Here is a 23,913-nt window from a genome sequence, read left to right as displayed (position 1 = left end):
GAAAATGAGCTACTGTAGTGAATTGCAGTGAAATGGCCCTTTAGCTTACGGTTGTGTGCTTTGTTAAATCCCCCTTGGTACTGAAATGGTTTTGTGATTGTAATTGAAAATGTAAACCATAGTTTTCAAATTGCTCTCACAGTTGGAACAGGAGGAAGGCTTCCAGGAGTTTGTCGCTGTTCACCAGAACCGCACCCAGGTTCCCACATGGGCTAATGACACACTCACTGATGGAGCTGTTCCTAGCAATAGCAGGGAGGGACAGAAGAAAAGGAAGGAGACAAAGAATCAAGCAATCATTGAAGACTACCTCAACTTTGACTCAGACCACTCTGTCGACATGAGCCCAGATGAGGATGAAGAGGACGAGGCAGATAGAAAAAGTAAGTCTAAGGCCTATGCTCAATATGCTCAATATGATCAAAATGCCTGCCGTGTAATGTAATATATCTATATAGCATTATACAATTGTAATTTACCTCTTGATGGTCCAAGTATTGTTTCAGTGGTTGCCCTATCAGTGTATTTATAAAATTCATTTTCATGAAGCATGTACATTTGTATTACCAGTGAGGTACTGTTTAAAATATTTAAGCACAAAAACTGAAAGTACAAGCAAAACTTTTTTTTGTTTATAATGTATTGTGTGGGACCTCATTGAATTAAAAAAAATAAAAATAAAAAATTCGGATTTAGGTGCTTATTTTTTATAAGCAACACACTATGCTTTTGTATTTGTTATTTTTTTCTTTTAAATGTCTGAAGTGACATAAAGCCCTCCCTGTAGCTGGTGTATGTAGAGCTGAGCAGGAAGCACAGTGCCTGAACTCGAATGAAATTAGAAGGACAGTCGTGTGACTGTATCTGTGCCAGGTTACAAAGTTACAAAGTTTTTAAAAATGTGTGAAATTTAGCTTGTGGTTGTGCATCATTTCTTCACAAGTACAAGTCCTCTGCCATAACCAAGATTGCAAAGTTATAACAATTATTTGAATTAATGTTAACTAGCATTTAGCAAGCATCAGTGTTCACCCTGCTAACTTTAGCTTAGAGTTACTTAGTGTTAACTTTTCACTTTTGACAGAAATGAGTATTGAAAAATTCTTCTTCACCACAGTAGGTTTCCATAACATTGCTGTTATAGTAACAGTTATGGTTAAGAGTTAGGCCTATTTACTTTAATTGAAATTGATGAAAGTCATTGTGTTTAGAAATGAGGGTATTTTGGATAAGGGCACCAATGACTTTAAAGCCCTTAACTTAGGTTTAGAATATGTATGTGATTATATTATTGTCCAAATCATTCTGATAGCATAAAGGTTTGTCTGTAACTGTAAACACTCCTGCAACAATGGTTTTAGTTTGGGTTCATTTTGCTTTCTGTTAATTCTCTCTGTCGCTGGTACAGCTTCATGTGAAAAGAAATGTGAACTCCATCTGTGCAGCAAAATTTAATAACTTCTTAATAGATACAATTTTAATAAACAGTACAAACAGTGTCTCCCCCCCCCCCCGAACACATACAGGGAGTCGACTGCCACAAGTAAATTCTCACCTTGTGGGAAACAGTGCAGTGGTTCACTTTGTGGCAGTGCACTATAGTAATTTTGGTGGCCTTTCATCAATAGCTCACGCTGTAAGAGGAAGCAAATAAAAATTCCTGTAACAGTTGCTTGACTAATCAATTTCAAACATGCTATACCTTTGTGTCAGTCTCCCATTGGATGTACAGTCTGTACAATTATACAGTCATAAGCATTCCCCCCCCACTACTCAGGTAATTGCAATGACACCTAGTGGACAGAATGCAACCATTTCTCTTTTGATCCATAACTCCTGTACCATGTGGTCTAGAATCAAAATGATTTTTTCGCCAGAGTCCTTGGCTCATATCTCACAAAACTTATATTCCTAATTTAATATGCATACGCCAAAATTTTGTACCCTATTGTGTTTCTTGCAAACCCTAATTTTGTGAACTAGTTCTTTGCAGTGTGACACCCAATAATTATCAAAAAGAATGTAGATTTTTTATATCAGTATCGCCGCCATATGAAAAGCAGTATCAGTGGACACGGGCATTTTTACTAAAACAGCTGTAACTCAGGAATGCTACATCCAAACCTCACACAGTTTGGTTGATAAATACAGCCTGAAAATTTTGACACTTCTATGCCAATAGGTGGCACTGTAAGGACAAAATAAGGTTAAATGCCTATAAGTCTTAAAAAGCTTGACCAGTCAGGCTAAAATTTTGTACGCTACATTTCTGTTTCCATCTGTGTTTCTTTAAAAACATGGCCGCTATTGGCCAATCAGATGTCAGCAGCCATTTGACAGGAACAATTTGACAGGTTAAAACTTGGGATCAATTCCCATTAGGGGGCGCTAAGCTAATATGCATGTTTTCAAATAGCCTATCTTTGGCTCTGGTTAATGGAAAATCCTGTAACATACATTAGTAAATCTTGCTTTTCTGCCAGTTTCTTCTGCCAAATTTTGAAATAACACTTGTCTCAGATTCAGTTAAACTTTTAAACAGGACGTGTCATTTGTCATGAGACTTCGTGATTATTCAGTATTGGTGAGATTTCAGGCTCTGGCATTGTTGGTTAGTTTAATACTTGCTAGCTGGCTGTCATTCATTCTGATAGATGTTCTTTACCGTGAGTAATCCCATGTACTTCCACAACAGGGCCTACAAAGGAGGCTCTGAAGACTACCCTGTCAGATATGGATTACCTGCGCTCCAAGGTGGTGACAATTTCAGGAGAGAACAACGAAGGAGATGCTAATGCTGATGGTTGTGATAAACCTGACGACAATAGAGAGGAGAAGCACAGCAAAACATCAAAGCAAGAGGTCAGTCTTGACAACTCATAAAACGAACAAAAATATGAATAAACAATTGTTTATTTTAGTTTTAAAATAAGGCTAGCGAAATGAATGTAAAGTAAATTCCAGTAAAAGTTAAAATTACAAACCTTTCAGTTTCAAGCAACCCTCATCCCTGTAGTGCTCAGGAATATCATAGGTTCTACTGTATATTAATAAAACTGATCCTTGGTGATTGCTAGGCAACCACCATTTGCTTCATCCATGCTCTTTGTTTTGAATATGTAGATCAATAGATATATTATTAATACTCGAAGGGAAATTAATTTATCACTCAGGCATCAAATTGAAATGCTTAGGTAAGCATCTGTTCAGGTTTGTGAGGATATCCTTGCGCTGCAAAATATTGTATATATTTTTATACTAGGCAATGACCTCCAATGAGTGGTGATGCAAACTTTGTGATTTCTTATTTTTGTTCTATTCTGTACAGATGGAGCCTACCACAGATTTCACTGTGAAGCTCAGAGGAACTCCGTTCAATGTCAAGGAGGTGAGCGGGCGGACTACAGAAGTGTTTTTTTTAAGGAACCGGTATCTTGTTTCCTGATAAATCTTTCTGTTTTAGACTGTGTACTGAGCTACACTTACTTGCAATTGTAAGAGTCAAGGATAATGTGTCAGGTATTATGTGTATTTTTTCCTGTCTTTGTACAAAAAATCTGTAACATGCTAAGGAGTTATTTCAGTAGTCTTTGTCTACTTAGTCCTTACAATTATGGAGAAAGGGTAAGCAGCCCATTTGTGGTCCAGGAAACCGCACTGAATGATTTACACTGAAACTTTTACACCATTTTAACCAGCAATTATTTTCAGCAACAAGTATGTGAATTTATGGCACCACTGAAACCTGTGGCCATCCGTATTGTGAAGAATACCCATGGCAACAAGACAGGTGTGGATCCCCTCTATTGCCTACATTTCTGCCTTCCTTTTGTCCAGGAAAAGCACTTTGTCTTCACTTGCACTATAACTTGACTATAACTAGACTTTCAAACACTCCTATACTGGATCCCCTTTGAAATGGAAATGGTGTATCTCAAGGGTTTTTTATCCTGACAAATACATTTTGATTAAAAAATAATTTTTTCATGCATTGAATTGCATCTCTCTCTCTCTCTTGCTCTCGCTCTCTCTCTTTCTCACACACAGGGTATGTGTATGTGGACTTGTGTTCTCAGGAGGAGGTGGATAAGGCCCTACGAAAGAATAAGGACTATATAGGTAGGTGGCTCCTGTCTTGGGTCCTTCATTGAGACAAGACCAATCCAGTACACTTCAAGATTTTATGGACAATGAGGGAACAACTAAAACAAATAATTTTGAAACATAAACAAAAAATGTTGTTCAGACATTTTAAAAATATAGTTTAAATCTTTTCATTCAGATTTTGTTTCTTTGATCAAATAGATTTCCTTTGCTTATGTATTCCCCATCTTGTGGTAAGAAATGCTACTATATCTAAAACTTGCCCCCCCAGCCCCCCCCCCCCCCCCGTGGTCACAGGTTTTAGTTCCACATTGCTTTTACAGTCCATCCATCGATATCCTTGTAGTTTGAAAAGTGTGACAAGACCATTTTAAATATGGAGCTTCAATCGACTCTTAGGTCTAGCCTTCTGCAAGGCTTTTTGGTTACTAAGCAACAAGAGTTGTATTCTGAACTTACCCCAACGGTTCTCGTTTGACCAATTCCAAGTTGTAGCTGTCTTTAAGCTTGAAATTATCCTATGCCAGGATTGGGCCATTCACAGATTGTTTTTTCCTCATAGGGGGCCGTTATATTGAAGTTTTCCAAGCCAGTGGTGTCAGCAACGGCAGGAAAGGGACTGGGATGAAGAAGCAGGACACTCAGCTGCAAACATTCCAGCGGGTGCTAAAAGAGGATGAAGAGGAGGAAGATGTGTCTGAGTCTGGCCGACTCTTTGTCAGAAACCTGCCCTACACCTGCACTGAGCAGGAATTGACCGACATTTTCACTAAGCATGGTGCAGATTTTTTTTTAATTCCAGAATTCCCATGTCCCCGATTTCCAGACAGTATACTGATTCACCTTATATGCTTTAAATATACAGTGACAGCCTATAGTCTGTTTTGTATTCATTGTAACTAATTTTTCCACTGTTGCATATTTAATTTGCTGGGTTACCTGACATACTGTTCAGCATTAGTGTGAAACTCGAGTCACGGAGAGGTACAGTATCAACAGGTTTTTGTGGTTTCCTTTCTCAACTGCCAAATTAGGCCTTGGAAGCAATTTGTGTTGGCTCTTTAGCCAGTCACTAATTTAAATTAATTGCTGGAACACACTGAAAACCAGCCGCCACTTTGGCACTCCAGTACTGGAGTCTGACAAACCAGCTGTACGCCATTCTCCCCCCTGTGTTTTGTAGGTCCTTTGTCGGAGGTGCACTTCCCTATTGACAGCTTGTCTAAGAAGCCCAAAGGCTTTGCCTTCATCACCTACATGATGCCAGAACATGCTGTGACAGCACTAGCTGACCTAGATGGGCACATCTTCCAGGTACTACAATCTGGCCAATTCTGTTTTCTCAAACACAATAAAGTGTTATTTTTGAGGGCGTCTTGCTGTTTGGCCTCAATGTACAGGCATTTGAACAGCCACATTTATAGTTGACTAACCTTTATCATGTGATCAGTGCCAAGCCACTTCATATCAATGTTGTGCTGATGGTGCTGATGACTGGTCCCTAGCAGCAAAATTACATTGTTTTATCATTTATGCCCAAGTAGATATGGGTCTTATGCGGTTCAGCTATGCATTCAGATCGCAATTCTGTGCCATTTCAGACAGTTCCAGTTATCGGCACACGGTTTCTTAGTTTGAGCAATGTACGACAAGTAGTGAGAACAGCGATGAGAAAAAACCAATGAGAGCCTGAGAGGAAAATTGGGGGAGGATGCAGAAATAACTACAAAACAGCATGGCTTTGAAGAAGAAGGCTATTTTATTCTGTTTCTATCAGGGTTTAATAATTGGCATGTCATGCACAAATGGCTATTAGGAACAAAAGCACCAACACGTCCTTACCAGCGACGCCCTGTTTGAACATGCACAGGCTAGCTAGCTAAATTTTCACAGCACTCTTATTTGGGCTTTATTTATTTCCAACTCTCTCTGAGCAGACAATCCTTGTGCCCGCATCTCCCCAACTATATTCATCATATTTAGAATTTTGTCCTGTTCATCTGTTTTTCAGCACAAATGAGCGGAAGAAAACAAAGTCACCTCTGGCGTGTTCTTGAGACAATTCTTGTAATTCTAATCTTGTAAATCGTGAACCTTGTCTGCTTTCAGTTGTGTAGTGTGTGCACCACTACGATGCCATGACATGTCATGTGAGCAATGATTTGGGGTTTTTGACAGTTGTGTAATCTGCACATGGCATTACTGAACAGAAATCATGGGAACGTACAAGATGTAGGGTCCATCATGACTCGCATTTATTTGAGGACAGCACAAATAAGTAGCTGGATTGTGAGATCAGATATGTTAGTGGAGAAACAAATTCTATTTTCTGTTTACCAGTGAGCATTATGTTTTTGTCATTTGGGATTTTTTTACCAACTTCGTTAATGGATGGCAATGGATGTGAATTTTCAACATTCAAATGAAATCTAAATACAACTGGCAGGACTCACGTGTTGGATGTCTTGGCAAACTGACTATTATTAGGTAATCTGGTTAGAGTGTGTCAATAAAGACTATAATGCTATGCTGTTATGCACCCATCAGTTCAGTCCAGATAATCACAGATATTTTCAGTTTCCCAAACACTTCGTATTACTTAGCCCAGTCAATGAAAAAGAGGTATATGCATATGCAGCAGAACTGGGGGGCCCCCGACATTTAGATAATGCACACTCTATGATCAGTGAACCAATGTAGGAGTCACCATAAATGTAACAGTTTTTGGATTTTGCTCTTTTACTCCAAAAATATTTAGCCTAGCACTATGAAATTTTATTTAAAACAGTCAGTAGTCATTAGCCATTTCACTTACATTCCTAAGTTAAACGAGTCAGATACAATTAAAACCAAAGTGCACGCAGTCTGTTACGTTCATACCACCTGGTCAGTATTATTGTAACAGAGGTGTAGAATAATTGTAATAGTAAATGAAAATGCCCTGTAATGTGCGTATGGAGGGTTTTTCCACATTTCCAATGGTAACTTGAGACCAGCCACATACTCAGATTATGAAGCATGGAGCTTTATTTATGAAAAAAGAGCAACCTCGTAATTTACTGTGAAGTAAGTTGCAGTAGCATCCAAATCGATGAGGAAAGGTGCTTTTGTTGGTTTCTTAACACCCAGGTAAACTTTTACAAAGGAAAGGGCCTAGCACACCGACCAATCTTAAGATGGCTCTCCCCTACAACATATTGTACCAAAACAAACTTTGAAGAAAAATGGACACACGTAACCGTGTTTATTTTAGTAATGCAATTTGAGCATGCTGTATTTTTAACAAAGTTCTTTTCAATGAAACGTAAAAAAGCATGCACTTTCTTTGTCATTGCCCGAATTAAGCAAGTAAATACACCAGCTTATGTATTTCACTCGTAGGCTGTTCCTATTGCAGGCAACTGCCGATAATGTTTTTTTTTTAAACTTCAGGCACTTGTTACTGTTGCTACAGTTGTTCATATTATTTCAGTCATTTCCCTGCGCCTGAGATCTGTTAATTAACTTAAATTAACATTTTAAAAAACTGATTTCTTCTGCTTTTTTTGTTTTACATGATTTTCAACAACTTTGCCCTTAGAATTCACCAGTAGTTATCATTTCAGTTATTCTTTAAAAAGAAATTCCTCCAGGTGGGCATGCCCCTGGACCCCCCCAAGAGGGTTGTACTTCTCAGGGTCTATGCATTTCAACCCCCCAACATTCTAACTAAGTTTATTTCTTGTGTATGCTGTTCCTTTCCTTATTGGGTGAAGGATCCAGAAAAATATGCATGAGATGAAGCTGGTAAATTGAATTTCATTAGAAAAACCAACTGTTAGAATCACAGGAGAAATTTACAAGAAACATTCTCGAACAAGCGGCTCTTTGCTGAGGCTACTGGATATCTTTATTGAGCTAAATTGGCTCGTTGTGGAGATTTGAGCAAAGAACAAGTTAGTTTGCTAAGCTAAACACAATTCAGTAGTTAGCTCACAGTAGGCTTGGCTTCATATCACCATAAATGGAAATTTCCAGCAGAATTCTATATTTTATATTTTGGGTTTCATGTACATGATTCATGAGGAAAAATGTCATTATGAAATGAAAAAAGCCATTCGGAAATAAAACATGTTATTATGAAATAAAATATAGTCACGTAATTGTTTAAAGCATGAGGTGACAATTATTTAATTATTTTGAAATGAAATGAAGTATTTATTTAATTATTGACCAATTTAATTATTTATATATTTATTTAATTCTATATTTAATTATTTAATTTCATTTTGGCACATTCAGTCCTCCATATACTAGTAGTTATAATTATTACCAATGTGCGGGATCAGGATCAGGATCTAAAAAAAATAGCCGAAATTATACTCATCTATAAAGCCGATGACCCCTCATTCCTTACTAATTGTCTTCCAATTTCCATATCACCTGCCATTTCCACAATATTGGAGAAACTGATATTACTGATTAATTTCATCGATATTCAAAACTTTCTGTATCAACATCAGTATGGTTTTTGCTCACGCTCAACCTATTTCGCCATCACCTTTTTAGTTGAGAAACTTTACAAAGCACAGAATAGAAAACAATACACAATTGCTAAAAATTTTTGTACTTGTCCAAGCTGATCGTGGCATTTTTTGCTAAAATTAATTATGGTAACATTATTAATTAATTACTGTTACAGCAATGTCATTACTATGGTTTGGCAGTTAGTTCAACTGGAAAGAATATGTTACATTTAACCTAATTGACTCCTAACTTGATATAATATGTGGAGTACCCCAAGGCTATATCCTTGGGCCACTTTTATTCCTTATTTATATAAATGATTTATACAAGGTTTCTGATTTCCTGCCAGAAATCTTGTTTGAAGATGACACAAGTGTATTCTTTTCTCATTTTGATGTCCACTATATAATCACAATTGTAAATAATGATCAAAATGAAGAAATTTTCTTTGATTGTGGACAATTTTAATTAAAAGCAAAATTATCCCCAGAAAATTTAAGTAAATCTTAAAGTTAAGGTAAAGATTGACAATGTTGGGCCATCTGGGTAGTGTAGAGGTATAAGCACTCTCCTACCACCGCAGGGAGACCTGGGTTCAATCCCCGGCAGTGGTACTTCCGGCTTGGTCAGACATTCCTACGAACACAATTGGCAGTGTTCGCGGGTGGGAAGCCGGTGAGGGTATGAGTCCTGATCGTTGCATTAGCGACTCCTACTGGTTGGTCGGGGCGCCTGTTCAGCAGGGAGGGGATCTGAGGGAGATAGCGTGAACCTCCGCACGCGTTACGCTCTTCCACTGAAACTCCTCGCTGTCAGGTGAAAAGAAGCAGCTGGAGACTCCACATATATCGAAGGAGGCATGTGGTATTCTACACCCTCCCCAGACTGACAGAGGATAGCGCATCGAACAGGACTGTGATGCACACGGGGAATTGGTATAACAACTAAATTGGGGAGAAAATGGGAGAAAAATGGCAAAAAAAGATTGACAATGTTCTTGTGCTAATTAAATAAAATAACTACACAATGTTACACACGTTGGAAAAAACATTTCATTTTTAAAAATGAGGAAATCTTTTTTCTATATTTGCATGATCATAGCCAGTTGGTTAATATAAATTTATAGCCAGTTGGCTATAAATGCAATTAATATAATCTTTATAATAATTTATATATGTTATATAGACCTATAGACTATTTCAACTTGGAAACTTCAGAGATAAGAGAAGACACAGAGAGCAGGAACTGGTGGTGGGGGTGGGGGGGGGGGATGGCCTGCAAAACCCCAGGCTGGCATAGCTCATGCTCATCAGATTCTGTACCTTAAAAAAACTGGTTAATACACCTGAGCACTATGTTGGGTATTCTGTGCCGGCCTTACCAGAATAAAGGGAAACCAGTGTGTCACTGCTGACTTTGTTACTTGGTTTAATTATTACTTAATCTCGTGGCTCACAAACATCCAAAATTGAACCTCCCAAAACGATCTGAAATCCTTAATATTTCATGTCAACATAATGCTCACTAGGAGAGAGGGTTAATTTATCTGTAACCTTAAAAATATGTGTTGTATGTAGATTGACCTGAACCAATTAGAATGTTAAAATGGGAAGAAATCTACTCCTTGGATCCACCCTAGTCTTGTATTGTATTGTATTGTAGGGGACATGCCGCTACTTATCATATTGGGGCACCAACATGTAGAAGATATACACCTATATTCTCACAGGTGGCACGAGCATATATTAATCAGTCTCATAAATTAAGTATACAAACTATAAATTGACAATTTAAATTAATAATTAAATTAATTATTATTAAAATTACACATTAACAGTCAATCTTAACCATAATATCATACATTCAGCTAATACTAAATTAAGTTCTTTTGATTAGCAGCATTTGACTCAATTCAACACAAGAGTAATATCAATACAGACAACCTGGTAAATATAATAACGTTTATTAAATACACCGAAAGTAATGAAAAGGGCAAAGCACAGTTCACTACAATGAGGTATAATGAACTATGTGAGTGCACGTGTGTGGCCGTTGTGCCTGTATGTGTGTGAGGAGTGTTGGATGTTCCCCTACATGTGGAGTTGTGTATTGCAGACACGTGTTCCAGGAGAACAAAGGGTCTACGATGGATTGGGGTTTGAAACTAGCTGGAAGTAGTGATGGCGCATGGATCGTGCCAAACACATGAGCCACTGGCTGTATGGCTATGGGTGCACGTTTTAGGAGATCAACATGCCGTGTTAAGACCAATTAGTAATTAAAATAGATCACATGCAAGATATCCTCTGTGCGTGACATATATGAAAACTAACGCAGCGAGGTGGATGGCTCAGAGCCAACTGAACATACAGAACTTTTACATTAATCATTAAAACACAATAACCGTTAGCATTGTCATGTACATTGAATCATAAATATTACTTTATTCTGCATTATTTTAGCATTTAATGCTATGCCTAGAGTTACAGCCTTACTTGAGTCCTTTGCTTTGGGGTGGTTGCGTTTCAAATTTACAGTAAGAGATGAGTACCCCCCCCTCTTTCAGTAGTTAAAATGTGTGTATTTTTTAGTCTGCAGTAAGTTTTAACAGCTAGTTGTAAGTGGGAATCTGAGTCCTGCATTTGGGTCTACAAGGCGTCTACATTTCAGCTCTAGTCTTTTTGGAATATTCTGCTGTTGGGGGTTTTTTTTTTTTATTTTTTAGCCTTGGCACCGTTTTGAGATTAACTTGGGAGGGAAAAAGGTGTAGTTTGGTGTCTTCCTTTATTTGTCTCTTTTGTGACTAATTTGTCTGTTACCTTCATTGATTTTCAAGGTAGTTAGACATGAATATTTTATTCATTTATTCATTTTAATCTTGCTGTGAGTTGTACATTTTGATTAAGGTTAATCCAACAGGTTGCTCTGCCTCCCAATAGATTTCACGATTTATAATAATAATTGGCAAATTAAATCAAATAAATAGATTTTTCATGTTGGGAAGTTCGGTATAAACTGTTGTTCTACTTCTGTTTGGTATTCAGAATGCTGTCCATTAAACGAGGGTGTTAGCTGTTAAAACTACTGGATTCAGAGAACAAACAGATTTTACTTAATCTTCACTTCCCTGACAAGACTTATCTGTGGTCAGTGCATTGCTTGTCATGAAACCATTATTTCATTTCTCAAGCTGGTGCTATTTTGCCATATATGGTAAATATGGTGCCATATTTTGTATTATAGCATGACCGAAACTAGTTAACTTATTGCTATAAATGCAAACAATATAATCTTAGAAGTAATTCTTTTATTTAGGTAATATATACTTGTACGGGGTTAGTTCATTGCTTGTCATTAAACCATTATTTCATTTCTCGAGGTTGGGTAATTATTGTCTTTATATAAGAAAATGAATGTGAGAGGAAACTTTCTCCTAAAAAATGTGGGCGTTTTTTATTTTTGTGCATTTCATTGTGTAGGTATAAATAATAACAGGAGACAGCCCAGTAGTGTAGCTAGCTGGGGACATCCCAAGCTCATGCCCTAGATATTTGTTGTTCAGCCCTGAATCTTTTTGATTGTCAATTTACTCACATATCTGAATACAAGGAAGCCATTGGAAAAGTGAGAGTGAGCTCGCATGAAATAGACAGAACTTGCCACATGTTTGGTAGGTTGCTGAATTGCAAACTCTACCCACTCTCCATCCACTTTCTGGTGGAAGCTGCCCCTGACCCATTACATTACATTACAGGCATTTAGCTGACACTCTTATCCAGAGCACCTTACTGTATCCAGTTATACAGCTGCATATATAATGGAGCAATGCAGGTTAAGTACCTTGCTCAAGGGTACAACAGCGGTGTCCTACCGGGGAATTGAACCTGCGACCTTTAGGTTACAAGACCAACTCCTTACCCATTATACTACACTGATGCCCAAAAAATCAAATCAAATCAAAGCCTGCGGTACAGAATGCTGGAACCATAAACAGAGATTGTGGGCTCACAAATTGCTGTTTTGGATTCAGAACCTTTATACTCATAATGAACCGCTATTCCTATACTCTTCTTAGGGGCGCATGCTGCACATCCTGCCTTCCACAGTGAAAAAGGAGAAGTCTGATCAGAGCCCTTGTACCCCAGGCTCCTCTTCCTACAAGAAGAAGAAAGATGCCAAGCTCAAGGCAGGCAGTACCAGGTGTGCCACCTCCTTTCCACCTTTGTTCACTGTCACCTTGAAACAAATAGAGCGCTGGCAGCCTCATTTATTTCATTATAAATCAATACATTTATAATGAAATAAATAAGCAATGAAGTAGATAATTAAATAAATAAGCAATTAATTAAATGTCAATTAATTATTTTATGTCTCATTTACTTTGGCTCTTTTATTAATTTCCTTGTGTATTTATTTCTAGGCGTATTTATTTCAAAACGACTCGCCAGTCAGAATGGGAGGAATGGGGTCTGCTATGATCATAACGACAGTGCATAAATAGGCCATGCCTATGTATCTTATATATATGCCTGCATTGGTCATGCCTTTGTGGAGGAGCACTGTGAACATTAAGGATTCAATCACATTGCCTGTATTATTTATTTAAACAGAACTATATCTTTATAGCCTCTGTTCAGTTTTTTGTATTTTTTACTCTGGTGTTTGTAAAAAATATCACACTGCATCTGCAAGTCTAGTCGTGCAAACACAACAAAAACATAGTATTCTTGCTATGGGTGAATTGTATTGTAGTCATGTTAGTTCTTGGGCTATATTATAACCTGTATGTTGTCTGGGCCCTTCCAGTGCGCACAATTGGAACACATTATTTCTGGGGGTTAATGCAGTCGCTGACGCCATTGCTGAAAAATACAACACCACAAAGAGCCATGTGCTTGACCATGTGAGTGCATTTTATCTTCATTCAATTGCTGAAGGCTCTACCAAATAAATCTGCATCTATCTAATATATTTTTCTTTCAATGTTCTCTTAGTGCCACTAATAATGTTAAACCGAGGTATAATTGTATCTGAAAACATACAAACACATTAAAAACTACAAAATGTAGGGAACAGCTTTTTTCTAGAATATCATTATTAGAATGTGTACAGACGGGTGACAAATTAAAGGAAAAATCAACATGTCTTAGTTAGGTGTTGGGCCTCCACAAGCCACCAGAACAGCTTCAGTGTGCCTTGGCATAGAACTCTACTTCAAGAAGATATTCCCTCATTTGGAGTTTTGATGATGGTGGTGGAGAGTGCTGTCTAACAGGTTGGTCCAAAATGTTCAACTGGATTGAGATCTGGTGACTGGGAAGACCATAGCATATAAATATAATTTTCATACTCATCAAACCATTCAGTGACCCCTCTTGCCCTGTGGATGGGGGCATTGTGGTTCTAGAAGAGACCACTTCCATCCGCTTTCATCATAGGATAAAGGTAATCACTCAGAATAACTTTGCATTGATTTGTAGTGACCCTTCCCTCTGAAGGGATAAGTCGACCCAAACCATGCCAGGAAAATGCCCCCCACAGCATAACAGGGCCACCGGACCCCCTTACTGTAGGGGTCAAGCATTCAGGCCTGTACCGTTCTCTTGGTGTATGGCACACATGCAGTCACCCACCTGTCGAGAATATGGAGAAGGATAACTCATCTGAACACATGACTTTTTTTCCACATCTCTGTAGATCAGTTCCTATGGTTTTTGAACTTTCAAATATGTATTTGTCTTTGTAATGAGGGGTTTATGCACTGCAACCCTACTATAATATCCCTCTCTATGTCGTTGTCAACGGATTTGTTCTTGCTGACACAGTCTGATCATGTCCTGCATTGACATTCTCAGTCACTTGAGGCAAAGTTGCTCCTTACATATCGCACTAATGTACAAACATCATGGTCATGGAATGTGCACTTTCGACCACAATTTCCGACCCTATTTACTAATGTCTTTCCCATAGATCTAAATTCAGATGTCACTTTAATCACTGTTCCTATTGACACACTAGTCAGTTGAGCAGTCTTTGTGACTGAAGTTCCTGCCATCCATGCCCCAATAATGAACCCTCTTTCAAAGTCACCTAGATCTTTTCCACTTTCTATCTTGATCCAAAATTGAGGTTAACTGGGCCTTCTCAGCATTTTAATACGTGCCACAGATCATGATAGGATGTTAATAGCTTCATTGTACTATGCAGTACACCTGTATGGAAGGATCTGCATTTGTTAAGTTTCTCCACTCACTTATTCAGGTTTTTTCTTTAATTTGTCCTCCGTCTGTATATCTGCATGGTACTTTATGCATAGTTCAGAAGTAGCTACTTCAATTTTAATATCCTTTCAAGATCTCCATTATGCATGTACAGTTTTAAAACACAGTCGATGCTTGTTTCAGTCAAATAGTTTTTTCAATCTTCACATCTCTCATACAACTGATTGAGTGGACATGTCAAACATGTATACACAGTGCAAAGAATAATTTCAAGACTATTCCATTGGTTTTGTCTATATTTTGTAGGCATTCCAGATGGATTTCAAAGCAAATTTGCTTTCTGAGCAAATATTCAGTGTTTCAAGAGTTTAACCCCTTTGTGGCCAGGACACCGGATGCTGAGATTGCCTGACTGACTTTAATCCCTTAGCGCACATGCCAAATCTGGCCAATCCGTGCCCATTTAGGGGGTACCCTTTTTAAAGTTTATAACTCCAGATGTGAATACCACGGATACTTTAAAAATGGATGAAATGAAGCAAGACATTTGTACCATTTACAATACTAATTTAGATTAGTTTATATTCATAATCTAGGAAGAAATAAAGTGCCACAAAGGAAATTGTCTAGTCAACAAAGCAAAAATGAATTTGCTCTTTTTTAGTTTGCAATGAGATACTGAGAGATCCCATATATACAATAGGTTAAACTATACATGTCCTGGATAAAAAACTCCTTGACCACAAGTTCATAAAATTTGAAGGTGTATAGGTAGAACTACTAAAGATCTATGAAGCAAAAAGTAAGCAGTGTACCCTGTGTCTCCAAATCTATACAAAATGTCTAAATTATGCATTGCTGTAAATCACAACATACTTACGTATTTCACTACAAAACAACTCAAGAAACTCACTGTTGCATCATTTTCAAGTGTGAATTACAAGCTTTCCGTCAGTACAGTAGTGTAAAATTTCTAGGGGTCCAGAAACATATCCAAAATCTCTGCAAAAATTGATAAAATGCTTTTTGTACATTATAAAGCATATGAATGAGCCCTTTATGAAGGTTTAAGATGAAACATTGATATCAGATTAAAAAATAATGCAGGACTTCCGGTTGTGGCAATGGAGTGATCGGACGCATGGCATTTGCTCCCTGATACTTTATCGTTTTATAATATCTACACCCAGATTTTTGCTACTATTTTTTACTTAAGTTGTAAGAAGTACCACTGCAACTTTTTTAGAACCAAAATGAGTAAATCCCACGGATGTCGCGGCAATAACCAACTACAACTGACTCAACACTTTAGCCCACAAGATCAGGATGCTAGCAAGACGGCTTCCAGTGCAGCAGCAGTAAGCGCTCAGCCGCTAACACTCGATATGCTAGTCGGTGAGCTTGAGAAACTACGTAAAGGCGTAACAGATGAACTTACTGCCTCCTTGAACACCGTCCTGGCCTCAATCCAAGCCTCTCTCCAAAAGATCACTGACACCGTGGCCTCACACACCGCCACCATCTCCGGAATGGAAACAGCTCTCACTGCCCATTCAGATGGAATTACTACTCTGCAGCACAAAGTGGCCACACTGAAATCTAATTTGGAGACCACTACCCAGATGAATGAAAAATTGCAGCTTGTTGTCGGAGACCTGGTTTCGCGTTCCAAATTACAGAACCATTGTGTGAGTGGCATCCCAGAGGGAACGGAGGGGAATGATGCTCCACTCTTCATGACTACATTGTTCAAGGAGGTGGTCGGAGACGCTCTCCTGGATCCCGACCTAGAACTGGACCGCGCTCACCACAGTTTGGGTGCGAAACCGCCACGAGGATCCCGGCCCATTATCGTCCGCTTCCACAAATATGCCCAGAAGGAGCGTGTGCTGCTGTGGGCTAAGAAAAATTGGGACGTCTCATACCATGGGCATCCCATCAGGATCTTTGAAGATTTCAGTGCCACACTCGCTAAGAAGCGGGCTACCTTCAAAGTGAAGTCTTTGCTCTACAAGGAAGGAATACGCTTTGGCCTAATCTATCCAGCTCGTCTGCGTGTTACTATTAACGCATGTTTGACTCCGCGGAGGAAGCAAAGCGTTTCTGTCAAGATCACAACAGTAAGTCTGGACTCTGTCTGCACGCGCCCTCTGAATCTTGTTTAGTTTTATGATAACTGAGTTGACGTTATAAACTGACTTAATCGCTTTTTCAAGCAATTATCTGCAACTCTCTTTTATAGAGAGCTCTGCCGACTTTCGTTTATGGGATGCGGTTTTGGGTTTGGGATACTAAATCGAAGAAGAAAAAACCGGAAACCGTACTACTACTATGTGGACTTGCACTGAAAAAACAAGACCAGGTCAAAACCTAGTATATGGCTGGACCAGCCAACCAATGGTGTAACTTCAACTTAATTCGTAAACTCATCTATTGTAGACTAACTTGGGGTTAAAGTGCGCAGCTAAATCATGACTTACACAGAGCAAACAGCGATGGCACAGACACGGTTGTACAGTGTCGCGATACAGCTAACGTGATAACCTGGATGATTATTTCACTTGCTTGTAACTATTAGGTTAACGTCTGCTATATTAAACTGGGCTAATCTCAACAGTAAATTAGACCTCTTGCCCTCTTAACGATAGCGTCATACAAGTAAGTACACCACCTAGCCAACTAGTTAGACTAACACTTTACAAAACAGAAAATTTGAGTTTGAAATATTTCGCTATTATTAAACGTTGCTTTGGGAGCAATACACTAACGTTAACTTTATGTACCCCTGGCTTCACGCCCATCAGTAGCAGTCGGAGCAGAGTTTGCTAGCAAGCCACGAAAATGTCACAACGAGAAAACAGATAAATAAACGTTAGCAGGACAAAAATTCTGTGAAAATTACCCACTGTACTTTTACCAGAAATCTAACAATGTGTGATCTTGATGAAGGCTAACGTTAGCGATAACATGTTTGTCGTTAAATTTGGTTAGCTGGCTAACTTGCCGTTTATTTCTCACAAAAGAAAAGAAAAGCTGTTTATGGGGGTAGCGACTGACGTTGAGGTTCTTTCATGCATTTCTCAATTCAATTTAAACTATTAGTTTATTCCTCTTCATTTAGATAGGCTATCTTCCCGTCATAGTCCGTTTAAAGGTAAAACTAAACAAGGTTAAAACCTACTATATGTCTGGACCGAGCCACGGACATGCGCGGTGTAACTGTATTACTCAGTCAGTCAGTCACAGATATTTGCGTTTGTAGGGCTGGCCCCGCTGTTGCGGTCCAGCCAAAAATAGGTCTTTGTTTCTAACGTTAGACATTTAAAATGAAATAACTAATCGAAAAATGAAGGGTGACACATTCATTAGAAGGACAATATCAGTCATGAGAAGCAAAAGTGTTATAAAGTGTAATTCCCCTTTAAGCTCCAAACTGAATTTGATCTTATCTCCACAAACAAAGCAAAGCTCTTTTTAAGGCGCACAAAGGGTACCTATTACAAATATGGTGAAGGCCAGTCGGCTGCTAGCATTGCAACTAAAGCGTCAATCTGCCTCCTGATTCATCACACAAATTCGCAAAACCCCCCACACCCTAGTTACAGACCCAGCTGAGATAAATAATGTTTTTGCTTTGTGCTATTCCAATCTTTACAAATCAGAAGCTCCATCTGAAAATACTTTAATGAACAAATTCTTAGATAACTTAGATTTCCCCACAATCAACAAAACAACTAAAAATAATCTAGATGCTCCACTCCGTTTAGAAGAGGTTACAGCCAGTCTCAAATTAATGCAGAACGGCAAGGCACCGGGCCCAGACGGCTTCCCAGCTGACTTTTAAAATAAATTTTCTGATCAACTAGCTCCCTTGTTGTTGGATATGTTCATGATGTTCATGTTCATGACTCCTTGGAGCGTGGCTCCCTTCCTTTATCCTTAACTCAAGCATCAATTTCACTCATTCCAAAGAAAAATAAAGACCCAGAAGAATGTAGCAGTTGGAGACCTGTCAGTTTGCTCAACACCGACATGAAGTTGTTATCTAAGATCCTTCCTGGCCGTCTTGACCCCTGCCTACCAAGTATTGTCTCTAGGGACCAAACCAGCTTCATAAGGGGCAGACAGTTATCTTCAAATATCCGTTGCCTGCTCAATATAATACTGTCTAAATCCGGCACACAAGATGCTGAAGTGGTAGTCTCTATGGACGCGGAGAAAGCTTTTGACCGAGTGGAGTGGGGTTATTTATTTTCAGTTCTTAACAGATTCGGTTTCGGTCAAAGATATATCTCATGGATTCAATTGTTATATAGTGCCCCTACTGCTAGTGTGACTACTAACTCTACTCAATCCAAATTTTTCCCTTTAACACACGGCTGCCGCCAAGGCTGTCCCTTGTCGCCTATGTTGTTCGCTGTCACAATCTAACCGATTTTCATCGCTCTTCACCGGTATCTATAGAAATGGGATTGAGCACAGTCTGCATCAATAAGGTTCTTGACATTTTACAAACATTTGGTTCCTTTCCAGGCTTACAAGCTGAATATTAATAAGAGCGAATGTTTCCCTCTTAATAACGCGGCTAAACAGATCCCAAATGCTACCTTTCCAACTGGCCTTCTCCAGTTTTTGGTATCTAGGCATTAATATCTCACACAGTCTCCCTTCAATTTATAAGCATAACATTTTGAAGTTGGCTAAGGAGGTTAAATCAGACCTCCGATGTTGGAACACTCTCCCCCTGTCGCTTTTTAGGAAGAATCGACTCAATTAAAATGAATGTTCTACCCAGATTTTTATTCCTTTTTCAATGTTTACCAATATTCCTCCCCAAATCTTTTTTTAAGGAATTAGATAAGAATATTTCATCTTTTATTTGGGCAGGAAAGAGCTCAAGAGCAAAATATTCTATCCTACAAAGACCTAAAAAAGATGGTGGCCTTACACTACCTAATTTTTTGGCACACTATTGGCGGCCAATATTCAACAAATTCACACTTGGGACAATTCCCCCACTACAGATTGGTGTCAGATGGAAGCTCGCTCTTGCGGCTCTATCTTTTTATCAGCTTTAATTTGCGCCCCCCCTAAATTCATACTCTGCTAAATACACTTCTAACCCAATTATCCTATCTACTGTAAAGATTTGGAGGCAGTTTAGACACCACTTTAAAATAACTTCTCTCTCCCCACTAATGCCCATCTGTGACAACCATCTATTTCTGCCCTCAGCACTTGACCCAGTCTTCTCTTTGTGGAAGGAGAAAAGTTTGGTTTATTTCAAACAACTTTTTGTCAAGGTTTTTGCCTCCTTTGACAATCTTAAGACTAAATTTGACCTTCCACAATCTCATTTATTTAGATATTTTCAAATCCGAGACTGCTCGCTGTAACTTCCCCAACAACCACCTGATTCTCTCATTGATACAATTCTATCTTTCCCTGTAGTCCGTGGAATCATTTCAGTCGTGGTGAAGTTAATCATATCATCATTATCATCTCCTTTGACAATTAGGAATACCTGGGAAAAGGAGCTTGGGTACTGCCTTTTCAGCCGAATGGTGGCAGGGGGCCCTTGACAGGGTCAACTCTACTTCATCTTGCGCCAGTCTGACACTGATTCAGTTTAAGGTCCTACACAGGACACACCTGTCCAAAGTTAAACTTAACAAACTGTTTAACACAAGTGATGCATGTGACAGATGCTCTCTATCACCTGCCAGTCACACACATGTTTTTTTTCCTGTTCAAGGCTGGGTTCATTTTGGTCCTCTTTCTATGATATACTCTCAAAAGCCCTCAATAAACCTGTGGTTCCTAGCCCTTTAACCTCTATTTTGGTGTCCCTGAAGAATTTACCTGTTTCACTACCAAGGAGAGCAATATTATTGCTTTTGCTTCTCTTGTAGCCCGCAGACGTATTTTACTTCATTGGAAGGCTCAAAAGCTTCCATCTCCTAATTCTTGGTTGAAAGATTTAATGTCCTTCCTATACTTAGAGAAAATTAAGTACAGATTTAGGGGCTGCTCTGATAATTTTAACAAAACTTGGGATCCTGTACTCTCTTTTGTTAATTCTATTCCTTCTTTGGAAGATTAGCTAGATTTATTTAGTTATTAATTTTACAGAGAAAACAGAACTATTTCTGTATGCAACTGAGACTGGACAATTATAACGCAGTGATAAAAGACGATTGTCTTCCTCGATTTGGTGTACGATTGGTCATGCAGCCCTATGTGCAACACACACTGATATTTTTTGTTTTCTTTTTTGGGTTCCTCCCCTATGTATGTGTTCTTTTTGGCTGGACCACAACAGCTGGGCCAGCCTTACAAACGCGAATGTCTGTCACTGAATGATGAAATTACACCATTGGTCGGCCGGATCTTATGTGTCATGACAACCAAATAAACAACAGCGCGAGTACAGCATTTTCTCCTCAGGCAGCGTGACAAACAGGGCAGAGGATAGGATTACGTTACCGGAGAACAAGAAAAAAAGGCTATGTTAAGTAAGATAGATTTTACAGTTTAAATAAACATTCGCAATGTATTCTCTATTAATGTTTATGGCCAACTAATTCTTATTAATATTAATAATATATCATGAAATAATGTTCCTGCTAACGTTAGCTAGGTAACGTAAACAGATTTGCATCTATATATGAAGTAGGCGAAATATCGCTAACATCCTGTACCTAGTTATGTAGGAAAAAAATGTCCTTGTTATTCTCCAAACCGATATATCGGTCGGGCTCTAGTCGATAATGTGTTCTCGCTCTAATGTTACTTTCGCTAGAGAGGGGCTCAAGGTTCTTAGCTATGCCCCAAAGGTTTTAAGGGAAAGAAATGCCTTCTAGTTTTAAAATATGTCACGTTAGTGGTGGCTACTACAATATTTTAATGTTCTTACTGGTTGCGTGATCAAATATTTGTGATGTGAGAGAATTATCTAACGTTACTCATTCTCAAATGTAACCTTATTAGACAAGTACACAGGCAGGAGTAGTGGAGGCGAGAGGAGCAGGAGAGCAGAGTGAAGCAGGAGAGAGGGCAGAAAGAGATGAGTGGAGGAGGACAGGAGAGAGGAGAGAAAACGAAGACAGCACAGGCTATCAGGCTGGGTCCCTAAATGGGTACACAAGACAAGGTTCCACCCATGGCTCCCAGCCAGGCTGCAAACTTTGCCACTGAGGCTAATATACAGTGCCCTCTGTAAGTAGTGGGTCAACGAGGCATTGTGTATGAATAAATATATTTATATATGTTCTAATGTTTGTTTTGCAGTCAAATGTCATTTTATTTCATATTTTTAAATTACCTATTGATATTCACTACGACTCCGGCAGCGCACCACCCAGGTACAACAAAACCCTTTCCCTCCGCTGCTGAAAAAATCAGAGAGGAAACACTGTTAGGTCCAGCCATATACTAGGTTTTAGGTTTTAATCTGGTCTTGTTTTTTTTGTGAGCATGTTTTTCATGTTGGGGGGGTGGGGGGTTGGCTTGTATGCCGTGTTTTCGTGTTTTTCTCACTATGTAAAACTGGGTAACGTGTCGCACTTTCAGATGCATGTATGTTTTGTATTGATAACCCAATAAAGATACATGTGAAAAATAAAATAAATAAAAAATAATGCAAAAACATTGTCACACAATGCGGTACAGTACCTAAACGTGTAATAAGGAACTCTCATATGTATTTCTGTATTCTACAGTATGTAATGTTTTCATGTATGAGGATGGGACAACATGAAAACAATATTCAACCGTCCACCACATTTTGGCACAGCTCCAACTTTCACATCATATCTGGTGCATGAAACAAAAACTACTAAGCTACTAAGGAACGCTTACATTGCAGTGTGAAATATCCTCATAAAATACCACTAACCTATTTAAAGACACTCAATTTCATAAATAATGTATATAACCGAAATATTTTGAGCAGTAATACATACGTAGCGATGATGAAATGGTATCTGTGTTCAGTAGATTGAGACAGAGACGGTAAGTCAATCCTGTCTTTCACTTTTCTTCTGTCTTGCTCCAGAAAACGTAAAAGTGAATGCAATAAACTTTTGGTTACGCTGAGCTATTAAACGCTGTTACAAAAGCAAAATTAGACATGTTATACATCGTTAGAAAGCTTATACTGTCACCTACTGAATTATTGAATGTCAGTCAAGCCAGACTACTAAAAAGGGCAACAATGCCGTAAACAACGTGTGGTATTATGCACAGCTATTTTGGAAGGTACCCAGGTGTCACAAATGCGCTTATATTTCACAGCGGATTATCCAAGACAATATATGACCACCCAGTCTCAGAAGGGCCATCTCTACATGTAAAACCAATGGTAAGGTTGTACACTGCCTGGCCAGTTTAGATTTTTTGGACAGTGCCCACTGTACAAGCCTCTGGAGGTAGTATTATGCAACGTTGTGCGGCAATAAAATGAAGTCAGCTGAGTACCTGAATGTACTGAATGACCAGGTTATCCCATCAATGGATTTTTTCTTCCCTGACGGCACAGGTATATTCCAGGACGACAATGCTTCAAGATTCATCGGGCTAAAATTGTGAAAGAGTGGTTCTGGGAGCATGAGGAATAATTTTCACACATGAATTGGCCACCACAGAGTCCTGACCTTAACCCCATTGAAAGTGCTGGAGAAGACTTTACGGAGTGGTTCGACTCTCCCGTCGTCAATACAAGATAATGCAATTCTGGACGGAAATAAATGTTGTGACGTTGCAAGGTTGTCAAAACAATGCCACGACGAATGCGCGCCGTAATCAAAGCTAAAGGCGGTCCAACAAAATATTAGAGTGTGCGACTTTTTTTTTGGCTAGGCAGTGTATATTTATTCAATATTTAGTCCCAGATATTGACAGTAGAATGAAATTGTATCATTTTTTTAAAAATTTGTCTTGTTTGTTTTGTTATTTAATGAGCAGCGTTTTCACTGCAGTATCGGCATATCGTAAAGAATATTTTTATGAATGCCCAAATAGACTATTGTCCATTATGTCATGGGTGGGGGGGTGTAGTTGCAGATGAGACTGCAGGGAGAGG

At 38.7% G+C, this 23,913-nt stretch overlaps 1 protein-coding gene across 1 annotated transcript in view; it reads left to right on the top strand.

Moving 5' to 3' along the window:
- rbm19 (RNA binding motif protein 19) overlaps positions 1-23,913 on the top strand; it is an 89,686-nt gene that overhangs the window by 22,006 nt on the left and 43,767 nt on the right. The window contains exons 5-13 of the mRNA XM_035378507.1: positions 143-383; positions 2,696-2,862; positions 3,329-3,388; positions 3,712-3,790; positions 4,048-4,119; positions 4,667-4,882; positions 5,288-5,418; positions 12,686-12,810; positions 13,417-13,513. Coding sequence (XP_035234398.1) covers positions 143-383; positions 2,696-2,862; positions 3,329-3,388; positions 3,712-3,790; positions 4,048-4,119; positions 4,667-4,882; positions 5,288-5,418; positions 12,686-12,810; positions 13,417-13,513 — 1,188 coding nt within the window. The remainder of the gene's footprint in view (positions 1-142; positions 384-2,695; positions 2,863-3,328; positions 3,389-3,711; positions 3,791-4,047; positions 4,120-4,666; positions 4,883-5,287; positions 5,419-12,685; positions 12,811-13,416; positions 13,514-23,913) is intronic.

The sequence above is a fragment of the Anguilla anguilla genome, chromosome 10 (assembly GCF_013347855.1).
Source record: "Anguilla anguilla isolate fAngAng1 chromosome 10, fAngAng1.pri, whole genome shotgun sequence".
Taxonomy (NCBI): Eukaryota; Metazoa; Chordata; class Actinopteri; order Anguilliformes; family Anguillidae; genus Anguilla; species Anguilla anguilla.
The sequence above is the reverse complement of the archived record's forward strand: the minus strand, read 5'-3'. Positions and strand labels throughout refer to the sequence as shown.